Genomic DNA, 22,408 nt, shown 5'->3' with positions numbered 1-22,408 from the left:
TCTTCTGCTACAGTGGGCAGTTCTTCATTCTCCTAGTCCCTGCCTTTGCCTTCTGCAACTTAGGTGATGTGGCTAGAGCCATTGCTGGTGAAGACTGAGGGAAAAAAGTCATTGAGTACTTCAGCCCGTATCCTAGGTAACCAGGTCTTCTATTTCCTTCTCGAGACGGCATCATTCTCCCTGGTCTTGTTTTTATCCCAAATGTGCCTATAAAAGCTTTTCTTGTTGCCCTTGATGTCCCTGGCCAGTTTTAATTCTGTCAAGTCTTTAGCCTTCCTAATCTGATCCCTGTCTGCTCAGACAATCTCTCTGTATTCCTCCTGGCTACCTGACCTTGCTTCCACCTTCTGTAGGTTTCTTTTTTGTTTTTCAGTTGGTCCAGGAGCTCCTTATTCATCTATGCAGGCTGTCTGTTTTTTTTTTTTGCCTGGTTTCCTCTTTGGTGGGATGCATCACTCCTGAACTTGGAGGAGGTGATCCTTGACTGTTAACTAGCTTTCTTGGGCCCCACTTCCCTCCAGGGCTTTATCCCATGGTACTCAGCAGAGCAGATCCCTGAAGAGGCCAAAGTCTGCTCTCCTAAGGTCTGGGGTAGAGAGATGTCTGTGCACCCTCCTCACTTCACTAGGGATCTTGAACTCCATCGTCTCATGGTCACTGCAGCCAAGGCTGTCTTGAGCTCCATATTTCCCATGAGGCCCTCCTTGTTGGTGAGAGCAAGGTCCAGTATAGCACCTCTCCTCATTGGCTCCTCTATCACTTGAATGCGTGGATGATAACTTCCTTCTCACAGGAATCTCCTGGATTGCTTGTGTGCTGCTGTGTTGTCCTTCCAACAGATATCAGGGTGGTTGAAGTCCCCCATGAGGACTAGGGCTTGTGACTGTGAGGCTGCTTCTATCTAGAAAGGGCCTCATCTGCTTGGTCTTCCTGGTCAAGTGGTCTGTAGCAGAATTCCACTATAATGTTGCCTGCCACTGCCCTCCTTTTAATCCTGGCCCAAGAGCTCTCGTCAGCTCCTCGTCCATCCCCAGGCAGAGCTCCATGCACTCCAGCTGGTCCTTGACACAAAGCAGGATACCCAGTCCTCATCTCCCCTGCCTGTCCTTCCTAAAGAGCCTGTATTCCTCCATTCCAACACTCCAGTCATAGGAGCCATCCCACCACGTCTCCATGGTGCCAATAAGATCATAGCCCTGCAGGCATGTACATGTCTCTAACTCCTCTTGTGTATTCCCCATGCTGTGTGCGTTTGCATAGAGGCGTTTAAGTTGGGCCCCTCATGAAGTCAACTGGCTGACTGGAGTGGCTTCAATTCCTTTCAGACCATATGCTGTCTATCTGATGATGGTTTAGCCCTCTGCTGTTTGAAACTCGGTTGTGTCTTACTACTCTAGAATTAACTACTTCGAGTAAAATGTTCTGTTTTGCTTATGTGCTAAAAGTGCCTGAGATACATATAATTTAACTTTTAGAGAGCTAAGTGTGTTTCTGTGAAGTGTTGCTTCTTTGTGCTTTCATACTGTCTTAATGTTTTATCCATCAGCTTTTGTCTAGCTTTTGTATTAGCATCCTGCTTGCCATTACGGTGATGCAGCTGTCATACTGCATGATGCTTAGCTATTACATATCAATAGTCAATCCTAGTGTGAACCTGGGTCTTCTCTTTAGTGGATTTGTGGGCTGTGGCAAATGCATTCTCTTTCCTTTCTCAGAAGTAATGGGTTTTGCAAAACAAAACGAGGTGTATGTTGCTCAGAAGAAGTGAAATAACTTCATCCTTTACTCACAGGCTTCATTTTCAAGCTGTACTTTGTGAAGGTTTGTAGGGTTGCTTTTTTTAAAAGCCATTTATGATACTGTAATACTGAAGGATTTGGCCATTTTTGCTGATTGTGCATAGTTTTGTTAGGGCAGTAAGGAGCACCAGGGAAGTCGGTGCCATTCTCCAAATGCAGGCTGTGTTCATGACTGAGTTGTGCCAGGGAGGTGTGAGCAGGGGGAGACTTGAATCCTGCAAGTCCCAGGTGGCAAATGCCTTGATGGGAACTGTGAACAACTGTGCTTGGAAAGTAAGGAGCTGTAAGCCTTGTGCATGCTTGTATTATGTTTTAGACTGTTTTGCTCTTTGGCATAATCTCTAATGCTCTCAATTTTTTGTAATGAGTTCCAGTATTTATTATTTAAGTAGAACTGGGAGTGAAAAATTAGATACAGTAATGTGCTTTGGTATTGCCAGGGTCAATAACAACACTCTAAAACATAGTTATTGTTGTGAGGAGTCAGATAAAGGCTTCGTCAGAAAACAGAAGAAAATTCTGCAAAAAGTTAGAATTTGGGTGAATGCAATTTTATAGAATTAAATTACTTTAAAACATATTTGCAGCGTTGCCTCAAAAGTGTAGGTTGTGGTTAAAAAGCTTCAGTTTTGAATGTTGTGAGAAGATGTGGAATGAAAATCATTATTCACTTTTCAAACTCATGCTTGAATGTTATTAAAGATAGTTTAAAAAAAACCAGAGATTACAAGAATTGTTGTGAATACCTACTAAGTAATGGTGAATCAAGGAAACTAGAGATGTGTGTGTCTATTATGATTTTATTTTTGGGATAGAACTAAGTGGAAGAAAGGTTAGCATGCTAAACACTTTAAAAATTACTTTGTTCTATCTGCTCCCAGAATAGTATTCAAGTAGTCCAAGGTACAGTAGAATAATATACTTTTAGGTTTCTTGTGCTCTGATAAATTATAGTCTTGATATTGGCACTGTGGTTTTGAATTTTACAGAGGTGTTCTGCGAAAGTACTTTTGTGCAAAAAAATGAACCACACAGACTGTTCTGAGACTGAATTTTCCTTTTTATTCTGGGCATGATTTAGTAGGTATGGTGGTGTTGGTTGACAGTTGGACTTTATGATCTTGGAGGTCTTTTCCAACCTTAAAGATTCTGTGATTCTATGATACGCAGTAGGGGTTTTCCACATTCATGATCTATTCAGGAAGAGAGTTTTCCCTAATAGTGATCAAATTCTAGTCTTTTGTAAATCTATGTAGATTTTGCAATCTGTTTCAATGAGGAACTCAGATACTAGTATTGAATAATAATAAAAAAAAACATTTTACAACACAGGAGATTATTTGCTTTTTTTTTTTTATATCTCAACGATCATCTATGAAGTGAATAAAGTATATTAGAATACTTCTGCTCAGCATGGGAAGAAGCTGTGGAATTACCGCTTCCAGTTCGTAAATGAAAATATGTTTCAGCATATTTTACACAAATGTAAATACATTTCATCACTGCATCTTGAGTGTTCTTTTGAAACATCTTATACATGTTCAAGTTTTCTGGGAGCAGATTTTTTTCTTAATTTTTCTTACATTTTACTTGCAAGGTTTAGAAGCATAGGACAGTCTTCATAACACACAAGCATTTTACCAGTTTTTCTGAATTACTTTGATAGTAGTTTACATTAAATGTAAATAGAGAAATAATGAAATTAGCAAAAGCCATCTATATGGTTTCCACCAAACCCACAGTTGAAAGATAAGATTATCTACGTTGTGCAGTTTGAAATTAACAACTCTTAAGTAAATAAAGTCCCTGGTATTATACTTCAGTATTCTATTCAGGAAGAACTCTTTCATTATTCAGTAAAGACTGAGTTGCATAGCAATCATTTCTGGTTTATGCTTCCTTCCATTTGTTTAAGTGGAAGAACAACTTGTGAACAGCCTTTCTTCGTGCAGCTTTTTTCCTCTTCTTCAAAGTTATTCAGCACATATTGCCAGAAGAGGAGACATAGTTTATTTATATGGTTTCTGTATTTTGTAGTGATTCTAGGGGAAGAAATAGAATATTGTATTGGAAGACATTCACAGCTATTTGTCAGTTCTCTTCACTTTCTAAATAGTAAACCCATGTGAATTCTTGATGGACTACTAAGTTCATTCTTCTGTGATTTACAGTTCTTGTGTAATTTACAGTTACTGAGAACTCTGTTCTTCTATCAAGGGACATAGATATTTCTTGACTATCATATGCTTTTTTTCTTTGCAGCTTTTGAAGAGCTTGAGAAGGCTCTGAGTCTTGCCCAAAAGACAGAGGAAGCCCGGAAAAAATTACAGGCAGAAATGGATGAAAAAATAAAAGCAATAGAAAAGGCAAATGAGGAAGAAAGGGTAAATCTTCAACGGGAGTTAACCAGAGTTAAACAAGAGGTGGTTGAGATTATGAAGGTAAAAGCTGAAACTCACCCTGTATTGTTTGCTTTTAATCTAATCATTCAATTACAATTAAACTACAGTTTAAAATACATTATTGTATCAGAACTTTATTGGTTTTTTTTAATTTAATAAATTCTATAACAATTAATTTCTGGTATTAAAGACAGAATAGAAAACTCCCTGTATAGATTTCTTTCCTCTAACAATTCAAAATCAGTATGCTATGTGCATGTAAGAATGACCAGTATTACTCTTTGTTTCACAGTATTTAATAAAATTATTTACTAGAATTACACTTGAGACTTCAAAGGGAGTCAAGAAGAAGAAACTAATGGCAGTCAGCTCACACATCTCCACCAGGATTTTGGATGTTAATACTAACTGCTTTTAATTATTATCCTAGGCCATTATGTGTGAATGTTTAAGAACTTGTCGCTAAACTGTTTGCTAGTTAAGAGTTGCTAAGATTTGCTTCAGCTGGGATATGCAGGTAGGGGTTGCAGGAGTACTGCACATGCCTTGCAAAGCTGTAACTTTGAACATCTCTAAATTGCAGTTCTTGTGTTGACAGTTATGTTACTAATTTTTCTAAGAGAATACAATGATGCTTTAGGGGGATGACTTACTTGCATTACATTTTTCTCGAATAGAACACATATTTAGGTTGTAGATAGCCGTCTACATAGAGTATCACCATTTGACTTCTGGCTCATGAAATAACAGGAATGCAGGGAAAGCTACAGACAAATTCCTTTTCCAATTTATTATCACATATGAACTGAAACTGAAAACACTAAGTTTGCCTTGGTAAAGAGTCTTTAGAAAATGTGGCATTTCTTCTAGTACAACTGTGAAAAACTTAAAGAACATGGATAACTTCAAGCTTGAAAATAACAGCTGTCAGGACTTGATATTAAGTGTTCCAAGTGATTGTTACTTATTCAAGGGGAGCAAAGAGATAGTTCTGGTTTCCTCTCTCTGTTGCACTGCTTTTCGTATTAAGAGCTAATACAAAGTGTTTTGTCATTTAATATTTTGAAATTCGTTTTTTTTTACTTTGATTCGCAGAAGTCTTCAGAGGATCGTGTTGCTGAACTAGAAAAATTCCATAAAAAAGAACTAGCTGCCAAAGATCAGGAGCTAAATGAGAGATTACAGGCCCAAGAAAAGAAGTTCGAGAAGAAGATCAAGATGGCTCTTGTAAGTGTCCCTAAAATGTGCAGAAAGACATTTCTCCAAGCGTGAGGTGAGACTGGAAGTCTTAATCTGACCCTATTCCACAGTGAGAGTCCTTCTGTACTCAAAGGTATGAGTGTCTTCCAAAAGTCAAAGAGCTGAGAGACTTCAGCAACGTGAAAGGAAAGCATTGCTCGCTAACAGCTGAATCTTGTGGGAAATACTTTTTTTTTAAAAAAACTGTTTTCAATAGACTTTTTTTTTTTTAAATTTCTTTCTCTGGATCATTGGAGATTAGACACAGCAACTAGAGTAAAAAAGATACAAAGAATGACAGTGTTACTTGAAAAGTGTTGGTATCATTATATCTGCTTTTATTGTATTATGTGAGCAGGGTTAAGTATTTGTAGTGTTTGACCTCCAAAAAAGAACTTTCTTCTGCGTCAGGCTGGGAGTAATCATTGGGATTCTTTGCTCTTTTTCATAAGCTATAATCCACTTTAGATCATTGTGTAATTCCACCTAACAAATAGTAGATTCTCTTTTATGTTCCTCCATGATGGTTGGTAACTAGGACTAAGGGACTTTGACAGTCCCTTCCTGACTATATTTTTCTACCTATTTCTCAGGTTATTTTTTAATCATAATTAATAGAAACTTAAAAATACATTAGCAGTGGAATTAAGTGAGGACAAATCTTTGTTCCTTTAAACTGTTACTCTCAATTAATTGTGGTAAACAAACCAAAATGAAAGACTGAAATGTATTACATTGATCAAACAAAGAGTAGTAGAAGACAAATGGTTGCCAAGAAGAGAAAATGAAAGTGATTTCTAACAATTTTGTTTTCACAGATGAAATACCAACTATGTGTATATGTGTAAAAAATACAGGTGATTAGTGTATGAATCTTAAAGTCATAGAATAGTTTGAGTTGGAAGGGACCTTTAAAGGTCATCTGGTGCAACCGCCCTGCAAGGAGCAGGGACAGCTCCAACCAGATCAGGTTTCTTAGAGCCCCATCCAACCTGACCTTGAATGTTTCCAGGAAGTGGGCATCCACCACCTCTGGGCAACCAATGTTCCATCACCCTCAGCATAAATTTTTATTTCCTTATATCATGTCTGAATCTACCTCCCGCTATTTTAAAACCGTTAACCCTAGTCCTATCACAACAGGCTCTGTTGAAGAGTCTCTCCCCATCTTTCTTACAAGCCCCCTTTAGGTACTGGAAGGCTGCTATAAGGTCAGCCCGGAGCCTTCTCTTTTCCAGGCTGAACAGCCCCAACTCTCTCAGCCTGTCTTCATAGGAGAGGGGCTGCAGCCCTCTTATCATCTTCATGGCCCTCCTCTGAAGCCTCTCCAACTGGTCCATGTTCTCCTTATGTTGGGGCCTCCAGAGCTGGATGCAGTACTGCAGGTGGGGTCTCACAAGAGCAGAGTAGAGCTTAGTAATGGGTTTGTAAATATCCTGTTATACTGTTTTGGAAGGTGTCATGACTACACAGTTTATTGTTTTAATCATAATTTTTGATACAGGAAAGAAATCAGAGCGAGTGTTTAAAAGCCCTTCAAGAACAAAAGCAGCAAGAATCCCTAGCCTTAGAAGAATTAGAGCTGCAGAAGAAAGCGATACAATCAGAATGTGACAAGAAAGTTCAGAAGATGCATCAAGTAGTAGAGACTTTTAGAACTGTGAGTAGAGATTCCAAAAGGGTAGATGTTTACAAGAATTCCTTTCAGTATATATTTAACTGTGACAGGTTTACAAATACTGTAGATTTATTGTGATTTGATTTGTTTTAATTTCACAGTGCTTCTTGTAGTGACAGAAATGTAATGTACTGCTGTGGTATGATGCAGCTCCTAGTGTTTTACAAGATTAGATGGCAAAATATAGAATTCAATTCATACCATGGCACAGGGTATGAATTTGTATACATCTGCATATTTTTTATGAACATTATGTAGGAGAGTTAAGCTTTAAACTGTTTAACTTCTGGGTACTACTGCTGTACTTACACTAATAAGGAGTCTTGAGTAAGTAAAAAAATTGCTTAATTTTTTATGTGTCCTTTGCTTTATGTAATGGGTAAAATTGGACTATCTGCTACTCTAAGTTTGTACGTTATTCCAAAACTCCCAAACATTAGTTTGGAAGTTGTGCCTATAGAAGCATTTTTACTTTACAGCAGCATTTCAATGAGAGGTGGAATTAAGGTAGATCAGTAAATATGTACAAAGCTCCATACTCCATAAGACTCTTGTAGGCTCCCAATACCTTTCATCCTATGTATTAGCACTTTAGCTTAATAAGAAAAAGTGAACGTATCTCTCATAAATATAATGTGAATTATTTTATTTGAATTAGTTAATTTTTTTACAAGTTTTTATTGTATCTCTTTTCACTGCAGTGAAATAGAAAGTCTGTTTATTAATTAACTAACTCACTATAACAGAAGCAAAGTTGAGAACAAACTCCATGAATGAAAGACATATATAAGGTTTGACTAAAAATAGTGGAATAAATGACTTGTAGTTACGTGAACCTGGTGGGACTTTTAAAATTATGATCAACTTGTTACCTTTTGAGTATTAATATTATTTTGAAATTATATTCTCTAACAGAGGATTCTTGAACTGGAAAGCTCTCTTGCAAAGTATTCACAAGATGATAGAAAGCAGTCAGAGGAATTAAGTACTCTGGAGTCTGAAAAAAAGCAACACAATAAGGAAATCAGTGATATGATTGAAAAACACGAGAAGGAATTGGAGAACATGAAACAGCAGCAGGAAAAGCTTTGGACAGAAGAACTTCAGATCTTAAAGCAGCAACAAGTAACTGAAATAGAAAAGATTAGAGAGAAACAGGAACAAGAGATAGATGCCATTTTGAAAGAGAAAGAAACAGTTTTCCGTGCACATATAGAAGAGATGAATGAAAAAACGTTAGAAAAACTTGATGTGAAACAAACAGAATTAGAAGCACTGTCTTCTGAGTTATCAGAAGCACTAAAAATGCGTCATGATTTAGAACAACAGCTCTCAGAATTGAATAGTAAAGTGTGTGAAACGAAGCAAGAATGGGAAGCGAAGTTGGAAGAAGAGAGGAAACGGCACAAAGAAGTTGTTGAAGTGATGTTAAAAGAGCATGAAATCTCTATTAAAGGAGCTGAGAAGGTACTCAAAGAGGAACTCAGCCAACTCAAGCAATCATTTGAGGAGAAGGACAGACATCTCCAGGACCTAAAAGCACATGAACAGGAACTAAAGGAATCTGCAGAAAGGTCTAAAGCTGAACTTGTCCAAGTGTCTACAAAGCTAGAGCAGCTTTCAGAATCTTACCGAAGTACTTCTGATGAGCAGGCAAAGATTTATGAAGAGGAATTGGCAAAGCTGCAGCAAAAGCTGACAGATCTTGAAGGTGAAAAATTGCAACTTAGTGAGCAGCTGGAAAGAACTGAATCCCAGCTGAATGAAGTCAAGAATGACTTAGAGGCATACATCTCTCAGGTACATGACCTGAAGCAGCATTTGCAAGAGCAAAGCAATGAAAATACCCAAAAAGTAACCTTTCTGACACAACAATATGAATGTCAACTGAAGGATCTACAAAGAGAGGCTGATGAGACAAAGAGAAGTAAAACTGAGAAGGAAAATGAAATTGAACACATGAAGGAGTTACAGAACAAGAAGGTGGAAGAGCTTGAACACAAACTGTTAGCAGCAGAGGAAAGAATTAGTGCTTTACAAGGAGAATATGAAAGTAAAATGAAATGTCAGGAGAACAAAATGGAGAAAATTAAACAGAAATCAAAATATATGCAGGAAGCTTTCAAACAGACACTTGCTGAGCAGGAAGCTAAACTAAAAAAAGAGCTTGAAAACAAACAGTTGGAGTTCACTCAGAAAGAGAGCGAATTCAATGCTAAAATGTTGGAAATGGCACATGCCAGCTCAACCGGAATCAGTGATACTGTATCAAAGCTGGAATCTAATGGGAAAGAGCAACTAGAGAGTCTTGCTGAGGCTCATAGGAGGGAGTTGGAAGAAATTACCCAGAATTGGGAAAAAAAACTCAATCAGCAGGTTAAAGAGCTCCAGGAAAAACATGAAATGGAACTACAAGAGAAAGAGCAGGAAGTTGGAGACCTGAAACAGAAACTTGCCACCTTCAGTGCTGAGAAGGAGGACTCCAGAGCAGAAATAACCCGACTGAAGGAAGAGCAGGTGAAAACGGAGGAGTCCCTGAAGGAATTGCAAGACCAACTAAGGCAGTCAGTGGCTAAGGTGAACACTTTGACAGATCAGGAAAGTGATCTGAAAACACAGTTGAAAAAATTGGAAAGTGATCTTAATCAGTCCCTGAAAGAGCAGTCAGGACTTCAGGAACAGCTCAGTAAACAGAAAGCAGTTGAAGAAAAGGACAAAGCCAAAATTACTGAGCTGGCTGATATGCTGAAAACACTTGAAGAGAAATTCCAAACTGTGCAGTCTTCTCAGTTTAAAGGTGATGAAAATTATGAGAAAAAAGTAGAGGCAATTCAGCTAGAAGAAACTGAGTGTAAAAGGCGATCAGGAGAACTTGCAGCCCAGTTACAGGCTTATTGGAAGAACACTGAAGCTTTATTGCAAACAAAAAGCAATGAATTAATTGAAAAATGTAATGAAAAAATTGGCATAGTGGCATGCAAAATAGCGGATTGTGAGCACCGAACTGCAAAAGTTAAAGAAGTAGTATTAATTAAAATGAAGAAGATTCCTGAGCTAGAAGCTCAACTTAGAGAAGTAACAGAGCATCATTCTGCTGCAAGTACTTCTTTGCAGAAGTCAATGCAAAGGCTACAAGAGAAGGAGAATTTAATTATGTCCATGAGAGCTGACATTGAAGGACTTGTAACAGAAAAGGAGCAGTTGCAAAAAGAGGGAGGACATCAGCAACAAGCAGCATCAGAAAAAGAAACTTGCATAACACAGCTGAGGAAAGAGTTATCAGAAAATATCAATGCTGTCACCTCAATGAGGGAGGAACTCCAGGAAAAAGAATCTGAGATCTCCGCTCTCAACAAAACAATTAACGACCTTAATGTTAGACTTGAAAGCACCATAAGTTTAACAGAGAAGGAAGCAGCCGTGTCTCTGTTAAGCAAGCAACACCAAGAGGATCAGTTGCAGTTGTTAAACCAGGTACAGGACTTATCGTCCAGAGTTGAGACACTGAGTCAAGAAAAAGCATCAGCTCTTGAGCAGGTAGATCATTGCACGGCCAAGCTGTCAGAGTGGAAGATGAAAGCACAAATCAAGTTTACGCAGAATCGTGATACTGTTAAAGATTTGCAGAGCAAACTTGAATCAAGCAATACTGAAACAAGTAAAAAAGATGATGAGCTAAATAAACTGAAGGAGCAACTGGCTAATCAAAGCAAGAATCTAGATAGTTTAAAAAGTGAATTGGAACAAAACCAGAACAGGAGGGAAAAGCAAGAAAGTGAATTAACTGCAAAGTTAAAAAAACAAGCAGAAAGAATTGCTGAATTAGAAGAACACATTGCTCAAAAAACCTCTGAAAATGATTCTTTGATGGAGGAACTTAGAAAGTATAATGAACAAAAAGACACAGAACAAAAAGAGATAGCTTGGCAACTCCAGCAGGCAGAGAAGGTGGCTTTTGAAAAGGACAGTAGGTTTAAGGAGGCTGAAGAAAAAGTGCTTAATCTTGAGAAGCAAATAGGATCACTGAAAGCTGAATTGGAAGCAAAGGAGAGGGAATTTGATCAAATTAAATCAGTGATACTTAAAAGCAAAGAGGAAGCACTGAAAGAATTAGAGGAGAAACTAAATGCAGAGAACAGCACTAAGCTGGCAGATCTGAAAAAGAAGGCAGAGCAAAAAATAAGTTCTATTAAAAAGCAATTGATGTCTCAGATGGAAAAAAGAGAGCAGCAATTTAAGCAGGACCGAGAAAACGAGTTAAGAGACTTGGAACAAAGAGTGCAGGAGAGAGAGGCCAAAATTGAGTCCTTGGAAGAAAAAATTAGGTCAACAAGAGATTCCACAGAATTAGAGAAAGAGATGCTGCAAAAAGTAGAGGGTGTAAAAGCTGCTGTAGAGCAAGAAAAAAATAAAATGCTTGAGAGTGTCCAGCAGACATATGAAGATAAAATGCATGTGTTACAGAAGAGCTTAAGGGAAAAAGATGAATTATTGCAGAAATATGAAAAAGAACAACAAGAGAGTAATGGCTGTCGTCTAGAACTGCAAAACAAACAGGAAGAACTCCTTAAAAAATTAGAATGTGTTGAGAAGAGCCATCAAGAGGGGTGGAGTAGGACTGAAAGCCTCAGGAAAGAACTTGAGGAGCAAACTAAAAAATACTTGTTGTTAGTGGATGAGCATGCTCATTGTGGTAGTGATTTAGCACATGCTAGGGAAGAATTAAAAGCTAAAGAAGAAAAACATCTCGATCTGGAGAATGTAATTGCAGACTTCCAGAACAAACTGCAGGAGAAGGAGGCAGTCAGTCAGTCTTTAGAACAGAAGATAAAAGAGTTGGAAGAGAAGAATTCAAGATATGAAGAAAAGCTGAGAAGTTTACAGCAACAGTTGGATGAAAGAAATTACCGTCTCAAGACTTTTGAGGAGAATGCTGAAGAAAAGGCTAAATCTGATTTGGAGTTGCAGACGTTAGTAGGTGATATGCAGAACCAACAGAAGGACTTGCAGATTAAACTGGAAGAGACTGAAAGGGAGAAGCAGAAACTACGCAAAGAAGTGAATAATCTTCAAAAAGACTTACGTACTCTGCGAAAAGAACATCAGCAGGAGCTTGATGTATTAAAAAAGGAGTCCTTAGAAGAAATGGAGCAGAAAATCAGGTAAATTCTTTGTTCTTGGTCTTGATACCATTTCTCTGCTTTATCTTTAATCACCAAAACCTCAATAATACCTTTTTGAAGCTCAATTTGTAACAATGAAATAATGACAGGTATTTTTCGGTCATTTTTTCTAAATAGGCTGAGAGAAACAGCATGAAAAGAGCTACTTGAAAGTAGCACTTAATGAACACAGAAAGCACTATTTGAGTCATCAGTTTAAAAAGTGTTTTATCTTTTTGCAAAGTAATAGCACTTTTGATTTGGTTCAGTGGTGGTCAATTTTCAGCATTGCCAGAACATAAAATATAGTTCTATTTTCCTTGAACATGAAACAAAGTTTATTAAAACTTAATACTGAGAGCTTATGGATCAAGATTAGAGGACGGGGACGGACAGGGGACATTACAGTGGCGGTCTGTTACAGGCCGCCTGGCCAGGAGGACAGAGCAGATGAAGTGCTCTATAGGCAGATAGGAGCAGCCTCACGGTCACAGGCCCTGGTCCTCATGGGGGACTTCAACCACCTTGACATCTGTTGGAGAGACAACATGGCAGGGCACAGGCAGTCCAGGAGGTTCCTGGAATGCGTAGATGACAACTTCCTCCTGCAGGCGATAGAGGAGCCGACAAGGAGGGGTGCCATGCTCGACCTTGTGCTCACCAACAGGGAGGGGCTGGTGGGGGATGTGAAACTAAAGGACAGCTTTGGCTGCAGCGACCATGACATGGTGGAGTTCAAGATCCACGGGGCAGCAAGGAAACTACATGGCAAGCTCTCTGCCCTAGACTTCAGGAAGGCGGACTTCGGCCTCTTCAGGGACCTGATGGGCCAAGTGCCATGGGAGGCGGCCCTGGAGGGAAGAGGGGCCCAGGAAAGTTGGTCCATATTCAAGGAGCACCTCCTCCAAGCTCAGCAGAGATGCATCCCAATGAAGAACAAGTCAGGCAAAATGGCCAGGAGGCCGGCGTGGATGAGCAAGGAGCTCCTGGACCAACTGAAAGTGAAAAAGGAAGCCTATAGAGGGTGGAAGTGGGGACAGGTAGCCTGGGAGGACTACAAAGAGGCTGCACGAGTGGCCAGGGATAAGGTAAGGAAGGCCAAAGCCCTGGCAGAACTGAATCTGGCCAGGGATATAAAATACAACAAGAAGAGCTTTTATAGGTACGTAGGGGACAAAAGAAAGTCCAGGGTAAATGTAGGCCCCCTCCAGAAGGGAACTGGTGTCCTGGTTACCCAGGACATGGAGAAGGCTGAGGTTCTCAATGACTTTTTTGCCTCAGTCTTCACCGACAAGAGTTCCTGTCCCACCGCCCAAGCTGTAGAAGGTGCAAGCAGGGACTGCGAGAATGAAGAACTGCCCATTGTACTCGAAGAACAGGTTCGGGATCATCTGAGGAACCTGAAGGTGCACAAGTCCATGGGTCCTGATGAGATCCATCCGCGGGTCCTGAGGGAACTGGCGGATGAAGTTGCCAAGCCACTGGCTATCGTATTTGAGAAGTCGTGGTGGTCTGGTGAGGTCCCCGATGACTGGAAGAGAGGGAACATAACCCCAATTTTTAAAAAGGGGAATAAGGAAGACCCAGGTAACTACAGGCCGGTCAGCCTCACCTCCGTGCCTGGCAAGGTCATGGAGCAGATTCTCCTGGAAACCATGCTAAGGCACATGGAGAGTAAGGAGGTGGTTGGAGACAGCCAACATGGCTTCACCAAGGGCAGATCGTGCCTGACCAATTTGGTGGCCTTCTATGACGGGTTGACGGCATCGGTGGACAAGGGACGAGCAACTGACATCATCTACCTGGACTTGTGCAAAGCTTTTGACACTGTCCCGCACGACATCCTCTCTAAACTAGAGAGACATGGGTTTGATGGACGGACCACTCGGTGGATAAGGAGTTGGCTGGATGGCCGCACTCAGAGAGTGGTGGTCAACGGCTCAATCTCCATGTGGAGACCGGTCACGAGTGGCGTCCCTCAGGGGTCCGTGTTGGGCCCGGCCCTGTTCAACATCTTTGTCGGGGAAATGGACAGTGGGATAGAGTGCACCCTCAGCAAGTTCGCCAACGACACCAAGTTGTGTGGTGCCGTCGCCACGCTGGAAGGGAGGGATGCCATCCAGAGGGACCTTGACAGGCTGGAGAGGTGGGCCCGTGCCAACCTCATGAAGTTCAACCAGGCCAAGTGCAAGGTCCTGCACCTGGGTCATGGCAATCCCAGGCACAAATACAGGCTGGGCAGAGAATGGATTGAGAGCAGCCCTGAGGAGAAGGACTTGGGAGTGCTGGTGGATGAGAAGCTTAACATGAACAGGCAATGCGCCCTTGCGGCCCAGAAGGCCAACCGCATCCTGGGCTGCATCAAGAGGAGCGTGACCAGCAGGTCGAGGGAGGTGATTCTGCCCCTCTACTCTGCCCTGGTGAGACCCCACCTGGAGTACTGTGTCCAGTTCTGGAGCCCCCAACACAAGAAGGACATGGACCAGTTGGAGAAGGTCCAGAGGAGGGCCACAAAGATGATAAAAGGGCTGGAGCACCTCTCTTATGAGGACAGGCTGAGAGAGTTGGGGCTGTTCAGCCTGGAGAAGAGGAGGCTCTGGGGAGACCTTATAGCGGTCTTCCAGTACCTCAAGGGGGCCTACAAGAAAGATGGGGAAAGGCTGTTTAGTAGGGCCTGTTGCGATAGGACGAGAGGTAATGGTTTTAAAATAGAGGGGGGGTAGATCTAGATTAGAAATTAGGAAAAAATTTTTTATGATGCGAGTTATAGAACACTGGAACAGGTTGCCCAGAAAGGTGGTGGAGGCCCCATCCCTGGAAACGTTCAAGGCCAGGCTGGATGAGGCTCTGAGCAACCTGCTTTAGTTGGGGATGTCCCTGCTGCTTGCAGGGGGGTTGGACTAGATGACCTTTGAAGGTCCCTTCCAACCCTAACCATTCTATGATTCTGTGATTCTATGATTCATGTTCAGATGATATCGATAGTTCTTCATATGTACTGCACCGAAATATAGTATACTGCTCAGCACTCTTAATAGTTTCTCAAGCAAGAAATTTCCTAAAAATTCTGCTTTTATGCAGCACATTCTTTACCTCCAGTTCTTCATCTTCCTCAGCAAAACCTCCATATCTTTTGGAAGGGTTCAGTTCTGGATTGTTTTTTAAATGAAACACCTATGCCTTCCAGGTGAATTCAATGAGAGGGGAACAAAAAGCCTCCATGAATCACATAGAATTCATATAATTCAAAACTATCCCATTCTAAAATAGTTTTGGAGAAATTCCCTGAATTCCTACCTTGCTAAACTGTTCTCACACTCTCTTTAAGCATTTTATTTCCTCACTATATTTTTTTGACATTTTTGTGTAGGAGTGAACAAGAAGACATTGAGCTAAAGCACAACTCCACCTTAAAGCAGTTAATGAGAGAGTTCAATACTCAGCTGGCTCAAAAAGAAAGAGAATTGGAAACAGCAGTAAAAGAGACAATCGGTAAGTGAAATACTAGTATAACTGTAATCAATAAAATAGCCAGAAAACCAAATCTTCACATATTCTGGGGAAGGAGTTTTACCTGGGACTCGGATAAAGACAAAATGTGTTTTATGACTGCCTGGAGAACTCAGGGAAAGAACTTCTCTTGCTCAGGAAATAGCATATAAATGTTAATTGTAGCACAATTAGGAAAACACATATGTAGCTGTCTTTCTTACCCTATAGGGTCGATCTTTGGTCTAGCATTCTGCCTGTTTGCATTGGTTATGGCAAGAGTTACCCATGATAGCCATAGATAACACCTTTTTATCATATGTACAAAAGAAAAAAAAAAAGAGAGTAGTGTCTTAGAGGTGAAAGCACATTGGTAAGTTTTCACTGTAAGACTACTTTGGCTTCAGCAATACAAGCATTTAACACACCGTAGTTGAATGTATGGCACTGAAGGGTGGCTTTTAGAGAAACATAGATCCATCTGGGAATCAGACTTGCATTACATTTTTTTTAGCTACTTCTTGCAGACTTGCACTGTAACCACTAACAGGTGCCAACTGGATATCATGTCTAATTGCTGTACCCTATGGCTATAACTAGAGTACAGTGTATTTAAGCTTCTCTGTCCATCTTTTGCCACCATAGAGTAAGCTGGAGGTTGGAAAAGCGAGCAGAAAGTGTCTTTTGACTCCACAGTTACTGGAAGTACCCCTACAAGTGAGGAATTTCTGAAGATAAGTTCCAGCATCAGGTAGAAAAAATTGCTGTGGATACCAAGTTGCAGACAACAAAGTTCATACATATTAGGATCAACTGACATAATTGTCACTGACTGAAAAATTATTTTTCTTGACAAGTTTTCCTTATAGGTGCCTTCCACAGTTGTCTTTTCAGCTTTTTTAATACTGTTGTGACATAATTTCACAAAATAAATATGCTTTTTTATATTGCTTGACTTTTTTTTTTTTTTTTTTTAATAGGTAAAGCCCAGGAGGTAGAAAGGGAATTGATAGAAAATCATCACATAGAGACAACACAGTTGCATAAAAAAATTGCTGAAAAAGATGACGATCTAAAAAGAACTGTGCAGAAATATGAAGAAATCCTTGAGGTATCTTTCTGAAAAGTTATATGGCTACACACATTTCAAAATAACTCTTCCCCTTTTTTAATTGCATAACTAGACAGAAAAACTCATTCTTTCTAGTAAAGGTCTTACTTATTGAATTACACTTCATATATGTGGTGACCTAGCTTGCAATTGAAATGTTTGATTCTGTATTTTTTGAACTTGAAGGAACACCAGAAATTAAGCTCCCACTGTGGTCATTCAGTAAAAGTTATACAGTTAAGTCCTTATGTTCACAAGCAGTTTGTGTTCCAGGTTGAAATGAGGAAAGTGAGTGAGTTAACTTTAAGCTTTACTAGAGTTGTGGTGGTGGTGTGTTGTTTGTTTTAAGGATATAAATACAGTGTTTATGAGTCAGCCTCACTGTCTAGCTCCTTTCTCTGATGCCCTGTCTGGATTGGCACCATAGCCCTTCAAATAAAGTTCTGTTCTACGCAGGGTACAGTCTGTTTGCATAATTTTTATACTAGTAAAGCTTTAGCTTTTACTTGTAAGTGAACAGTTTATCTGCATATTATTTGCAGATAGGCACAGTTTTGCTCCAGTAAGATTTCAACCAGAAGTTAGCAGCCAGCTTTCGTCTAAAGATACTTTACCATCTAAGGAGACCCTCTGTTTTAGTCAAGTAAATTGTACCAGCCCCACATTTATGGCAACAAAATGTTGAATGGTTTTCAGTGCTCGACTGTACATCACATTGGGATGCAGGCTTTAATTTTGCTGATCTTAGTCCTGTTTGTACAAATAGTTTAATAAAAAAAGAATGTCCCTTGAGTAGAGCCAGTAGTAATAAATGTAAGTGAATTTCTGTTTGTTTGTGCTCAGTTACTAGCCCAAAGAGTTGTGTACTGAGCATGACTGTTTAATACTAAAAATTTCCATCTTGTAGGCAGGTTGGTGTGTTCCACTCTTATTTTTGAACTTTAAGCAAGTAGGATGGAGATGACAGGATTATAAATTTAGAGTCCTCTTCTTTTGTTTCCTAATTTAGAAAAAATGCATTATATAAAACAGTTGAGTTGAGGTGTTTTGGTTTGGGTTGTTTTTGGTTTGGTTTTTTTTTTGTTTTTTTGTACCCTAGATCTAAATTCTGCATTTCTGGAGGATATATATTTCCCTTACCTGAATGTGCAGTGTGTTGCCATTCAGTTCCTTACTTTACAGGCCCGAATAGGTTGTAATTTGAAGTCATGCAGATGTAATTCCTCTCTGTTTTCTGATGCATTCAAGTCTGTGTCTATGTCAGAAACATGCATGCTTTACTCGGTGTATGATCTTGAAGGTTTAGGCTAATTTGACTTCTGTGCAATTGGAGGACATGAACAATATTATTTTTTGCATGTCATTGATGATGGCAGTGACAGTTGCCTGGAAGTGCAATAAGCTGTGGCTTGATATTTGAAATTTCAGAGTACATGTTTCTTTTTTAGGTAATGGTATGTGTGTGAGTGTGTGTTTCTGTTACCATAGATGAGAGAAAAAAATTCAGATAATTTCTTACCTTTTTTTCTTGAAAAAGTATTGCAAGCATTTCAAAAGTTAAGAAATATTTATGTTAAATTGAGTGTGTATCATATTGAGATCTCTGATAGAAATAGGAGCATGTGTATCAGCAGATCTATAGGTTTCTCAAATTAGCCTAAAGTTACCAGTTATTGCCCCACTTATACCTGACTTGGCTCATTATAGGTTTGAGAAATTTCGCATCAAGACATTTGTGCAGAGAGATTTCTCTGACATAAATGGTAAGAAGATGAAGCAAAAATAATGCCCATTGCAAAAATGAGTTTTGCTCATATAACTTTGTAGCTGTTTGTTGCATTTTAAACATGGTTAATGATGCTAAAAATTAGTCTAACTTGATTTGAGTATATATCCTTAAAGACAAGCAGGAATCATTCAGTCTGTTAATATGATTTATTTGTGAAGTGCTCCCCTGGTACTTCTCCTGCTTTATGTGATGTTTGCTTATCTTTCATAAAAACTTTCCTCACATCTCTGTAATTAAAGGACTTGTAAATCAGCATAGCCTGTAATTTGAGGCCTAAGTCTTTTTTCTTCAACTGAAGTATGTAGAGAAAAATTGAATGTTGTGCTCCTGCTACCTTATTTTAAGCCTATCAGTGAGCTAAAAGTAAAATACCTAACTTCAGATGTGTATTCTTTCATTGTCCTAATGCCTCCCATGTGAATACAGGGATAGGCCTTGTGGTTAAGATTTGAGAAGTTACAGCTTTATTGAAGTCTTAGTCTGTAACTGTAATTGAATCTGAATAGCATGCTGTTTATTTTCAGAGTATGCCAGACGCTGTATAGAACAATAAGTTCTTATTGTATGTACAGATTCTGTAGCATGTTGGAACCTCACATGATCTCTAATTATTTCAAATTTTAAATTAGAATCTCTATTCAGTGATTTATAAAAATAAGGGCTCACAAGTAGGTCCCTTTTTACAGAAGTGTCATTCATAATTTTGAGTTTAATTTCTTTTCTGCATTTCAGCTGCCTTTTATGACTGAGAATGATGTGCATGCAGGTTTTATTTCAGTGAACAGTAGTCTAGAAATCATAAGATTTTATATTCTTGATGTAAAAAAAAAAATCCAAACCCAACCACCACCACCTCCCTACCCCTGCCCAAAAAAAAACCCAAAACAAACAAACAAACAAAAACAAACAAACAAAAAAAAAAACAAAAAAACCAAACCAAAACCCTCAAACAAGGGAAACAGAAGGAACTGAATATGCCAGGTATTGAGGAGTTTCAACTAGAGTAGTATAACCATCTCTAAAAAACATCTTAGAAAAAGGTTAATCAGTTATGTATTTTTGAGGGCATAGAAAAATCATATGAATGAATAAAAAATAACACTGTTTGGAGGTCATGATGTTTGAGCAAAGTTTTTATGGAAGATGGATATTCTTAAAACTTCTGGGTTGTAAAACTTGCTCAGGTACTGTGTCTTCCCATTCACCAGCTTTTGGGAACAGGCAGGTGCTTTGTTTCTTTTTGGTGGTGGTTTTTGGGCCGAGAGGCTGCGTTGGGAGGGTGTTTTATTCTTAAGTAGGGTGCAAGGAACACATTTAAAAGTGGCCTTACAGGGAAATCATTCTTCTTTTACTTATGGCATACCCTAAATTTCTTGTCTGGACCAGCTTTCTAGTTCTGCACTTAGTTTTCCAGTGAATATTCTATATCACTATAGTTTGAACTCATGAGATTTTGAATAGAACTACATTTTTATTAGCAGTTCTGTTCTAGATAACAGCAGATTAATTGTACTAATTTAATCTGAAGTACTATTGCATCGCAGAGCGGACTACTTACTGCCCTGAATGCTTAGCGTGAGTGAAACTGGCGTTTTAGTTTGGTTCAGTGGTAGAGACATGCAGTTTGAATTGGAGTGCTGTTTTAAAGCTCCCTAACATGTTATCTCAGAAAAAGGCCAGAGGGGACAGAATTTTAAAAAACACTCTTTTGGCAAAGTGCCATTTAGGTTGATTAACTTGCTAGGATTTAGGTCATAGTGTTTTTCTCCTATAAATGTACTCTGCACACTGTCTTAAAATATCCGGGGAAAGTTCATTTCCTCCCTGCCATTCTTGCTGCTGCTGCTTTGCTCCATGCTGCTTAGTGCCTTTGTGAAAGGGAAGTGGTTGTTTCTGAAAATGTGCTTAAAACTGCTTTAGAAACATCCTTGTGAGAGTGAGTGAGAAAACTTCCAGAGTATAGGAAGTGACTCTGTGTCATAACGTGTCCTTTTCATGAAGGTTGTGTAAGCAGGAACAATCTCTCCAGTAATACACCTACTGGATTATACTCAAATGCTGATTTAGTGCCAATAGAAATATCTCTTTCTTTGTAATTCACTGTTATCCTAACTATGTTGTCTTGATTATCGAAAGCCTGCAAAATCTTGTTAAGCCCCTATGTTTGTTTGTTGCTCTTTTCTGTAGTCCTGTAGTGTAGCTAGCCTTTATACTGAATTTTAACCCTATTCTTTCTGTGTGTAGCGTAACTCTTTTGTTGATTGCATTGTGTCCACTGTAGTTAAGGTTTAGAGTGGTTAGATGATTAATTGTATAAGTAATTTTTTTCCTGTATTTTGAAGGCTCGTGAGGAAGAGATGACAGCGAAAGTTCATGAGTTGCAGGCACAGATAGAAGACTTGCAAAAGGAGTACAAACAAAGGATGGCAGAAGAGGAGCGTTGGAACAGTGAAAAAGTAAGCTGTAACTAACATTTATTTTCATATCTTTAGATGTGAAATACTTAGTCTTCATAAAATTCTGTCGTTTGCTCGTAATTGGATTTTATTTATTTATCTGGACTTCACTTTTCCATACAGTTTCTATTCCTTTAGATGTTAACTTCAAAAGTCAGTTTCTTTAGAATCTGCAGTATTTGATACTACCTTTTTAAATTATATGTTAAAAAGTCCAGTTGTGTTGTGATTATTAAGGTGAGTTTTTTGGCCTCTACATGTGTCTTTTATGTTGGTTTTACTAGAAGCCCTTTAGAAGGAAAGTAAATCGCATTAGATCATTTTTAGCGTTGGGTTTTTTTGTTTGTTTGGTTGGTTGGTTGGTTTTTTTAAATTCAGATTCCAAAGGGCTCTGAAATAGTGCCTTGAATGTATCAATTCTGGACAGAGGGGTCTTCATTGAAAGAAGACCGAGTGCATGCTTTTTTCTTTCTGAGACCACATTTTAGTTTGAGGAATTCTTTGATGAAAATGTTACTAGTTACTTTTCCTTTTCTCAGTGTAATTGATGAGAATTAATATTAATCTTACTTTTAAACTTTTCATTTTGACAATGGGGATACAAAATATATTTATTTGACACTACAGACTTACAGTCCAAATTATTTCATTGTCCAGTGTTTGTCCCTTCTGCCTTGCACTTGCTTACAACACCCTTTATATTACTTTTATTAACTGTTCCATGACGTAAGTAGTGTTTTCATAACAGAAAAAGCAGAAATATTTGTATCAGACTGCCTTGTATTCTTAATCAACTCTTGTCCACCCACTGATGATAATCTTACATGATCTTGTTATCTGGAGGAAGATTCTTTCTGAGAAACTCCTAAACCCTAAAACATGATTCTGAACGGTATAAATACTACTTTATCTTTAGAACCTGGAGAAGAAAGGAAAAAGAGACAATATTATGAATAGTATTAATAGTAGTTAGGATTTTCTGGGATGTGCTTCATACTCGTTCAATTATCATTCATCTCCAATGTGCATTTTGTAAAGATTTGGAAATACTCGGTTCTTCAAGTTATATTTATGATAATTGTCTTATAGAATCAAATAATAAACAGTGCATAAGCTTTATGTACTGTCAGTACAAATAAGTTAAACTGCATTTATGGGACTACGTATTTTTATAAGTGTACATGTGATTTGGTCATTTCAATTTTTATCATCCTCAATAAACACACTTTTAGCAGAACTAGGTGATTGATACTTCTTTCTTTTTTTTTTACCCATGTCCAGTG

At 38.8% G+C, this 22,408-nt stretch overlaps 1 protein-coding gene across 4 annotated transcripts in view; it reads left to right on the top strand.

The window, feature by feature from the left end:
* Window positions 1-22,408, top strand: part of GOLGA4 (golgin A4) — a 76,811-nt gene that overhangs the window by 40,646 nt on the left and 13,757 nt on the right. For all 4 annotated transcript variants that reach the window (XM_086743010.1, XM_086743009.1, XM_086743012.1 and 1 more), the window contains 7 exons: window positions 4,062-4,240; window positions 5,297-5,428; window positions 6,945-7,100; window positions 8,034-12,280; window positions 15,651-15,772; window positions 16,750-16,880; window positions 21,012-21,125. In XM_086743010.1, coding sequence (XP_086599136.1) covers window positions 4,062-4,240; window positions 5,297-5,428; window positions 6,945-7,100; window positions 8,034-12,280; window positions 15,651-15,772; window positions 16,750-16,880; window positions 21,012-21,125 — 5,081 coding nt within the window. The remainder of the gene's footprint in view (window positions 1-4,061; window positions 4,241-5,296; window positions 5,429-6,944; window positions 7,101-8,033; window positions 12,281-15,650; window positions 15,773-16,749; window positions 16,881-21,011; window positions 21,126-22,408) is intronic.

Source organism: Chlamydotis macqueenii, chromosome 2, assembly GCF_036417535.1.
Source record: "Chlamydotis macqueenii isolate bChlMac1 chromosome 2, bChlMac1.mat, whole genome shotgun sequence".
NCBI lineage: Eukaryota > Metazoa > Chordata > Aves > Otidiformes > Otididae > Chlamydotis > Chlamydotis macqueenii.
This window is presented reverse-complemented; position numbering and strand designations above follow the sequence as displayed.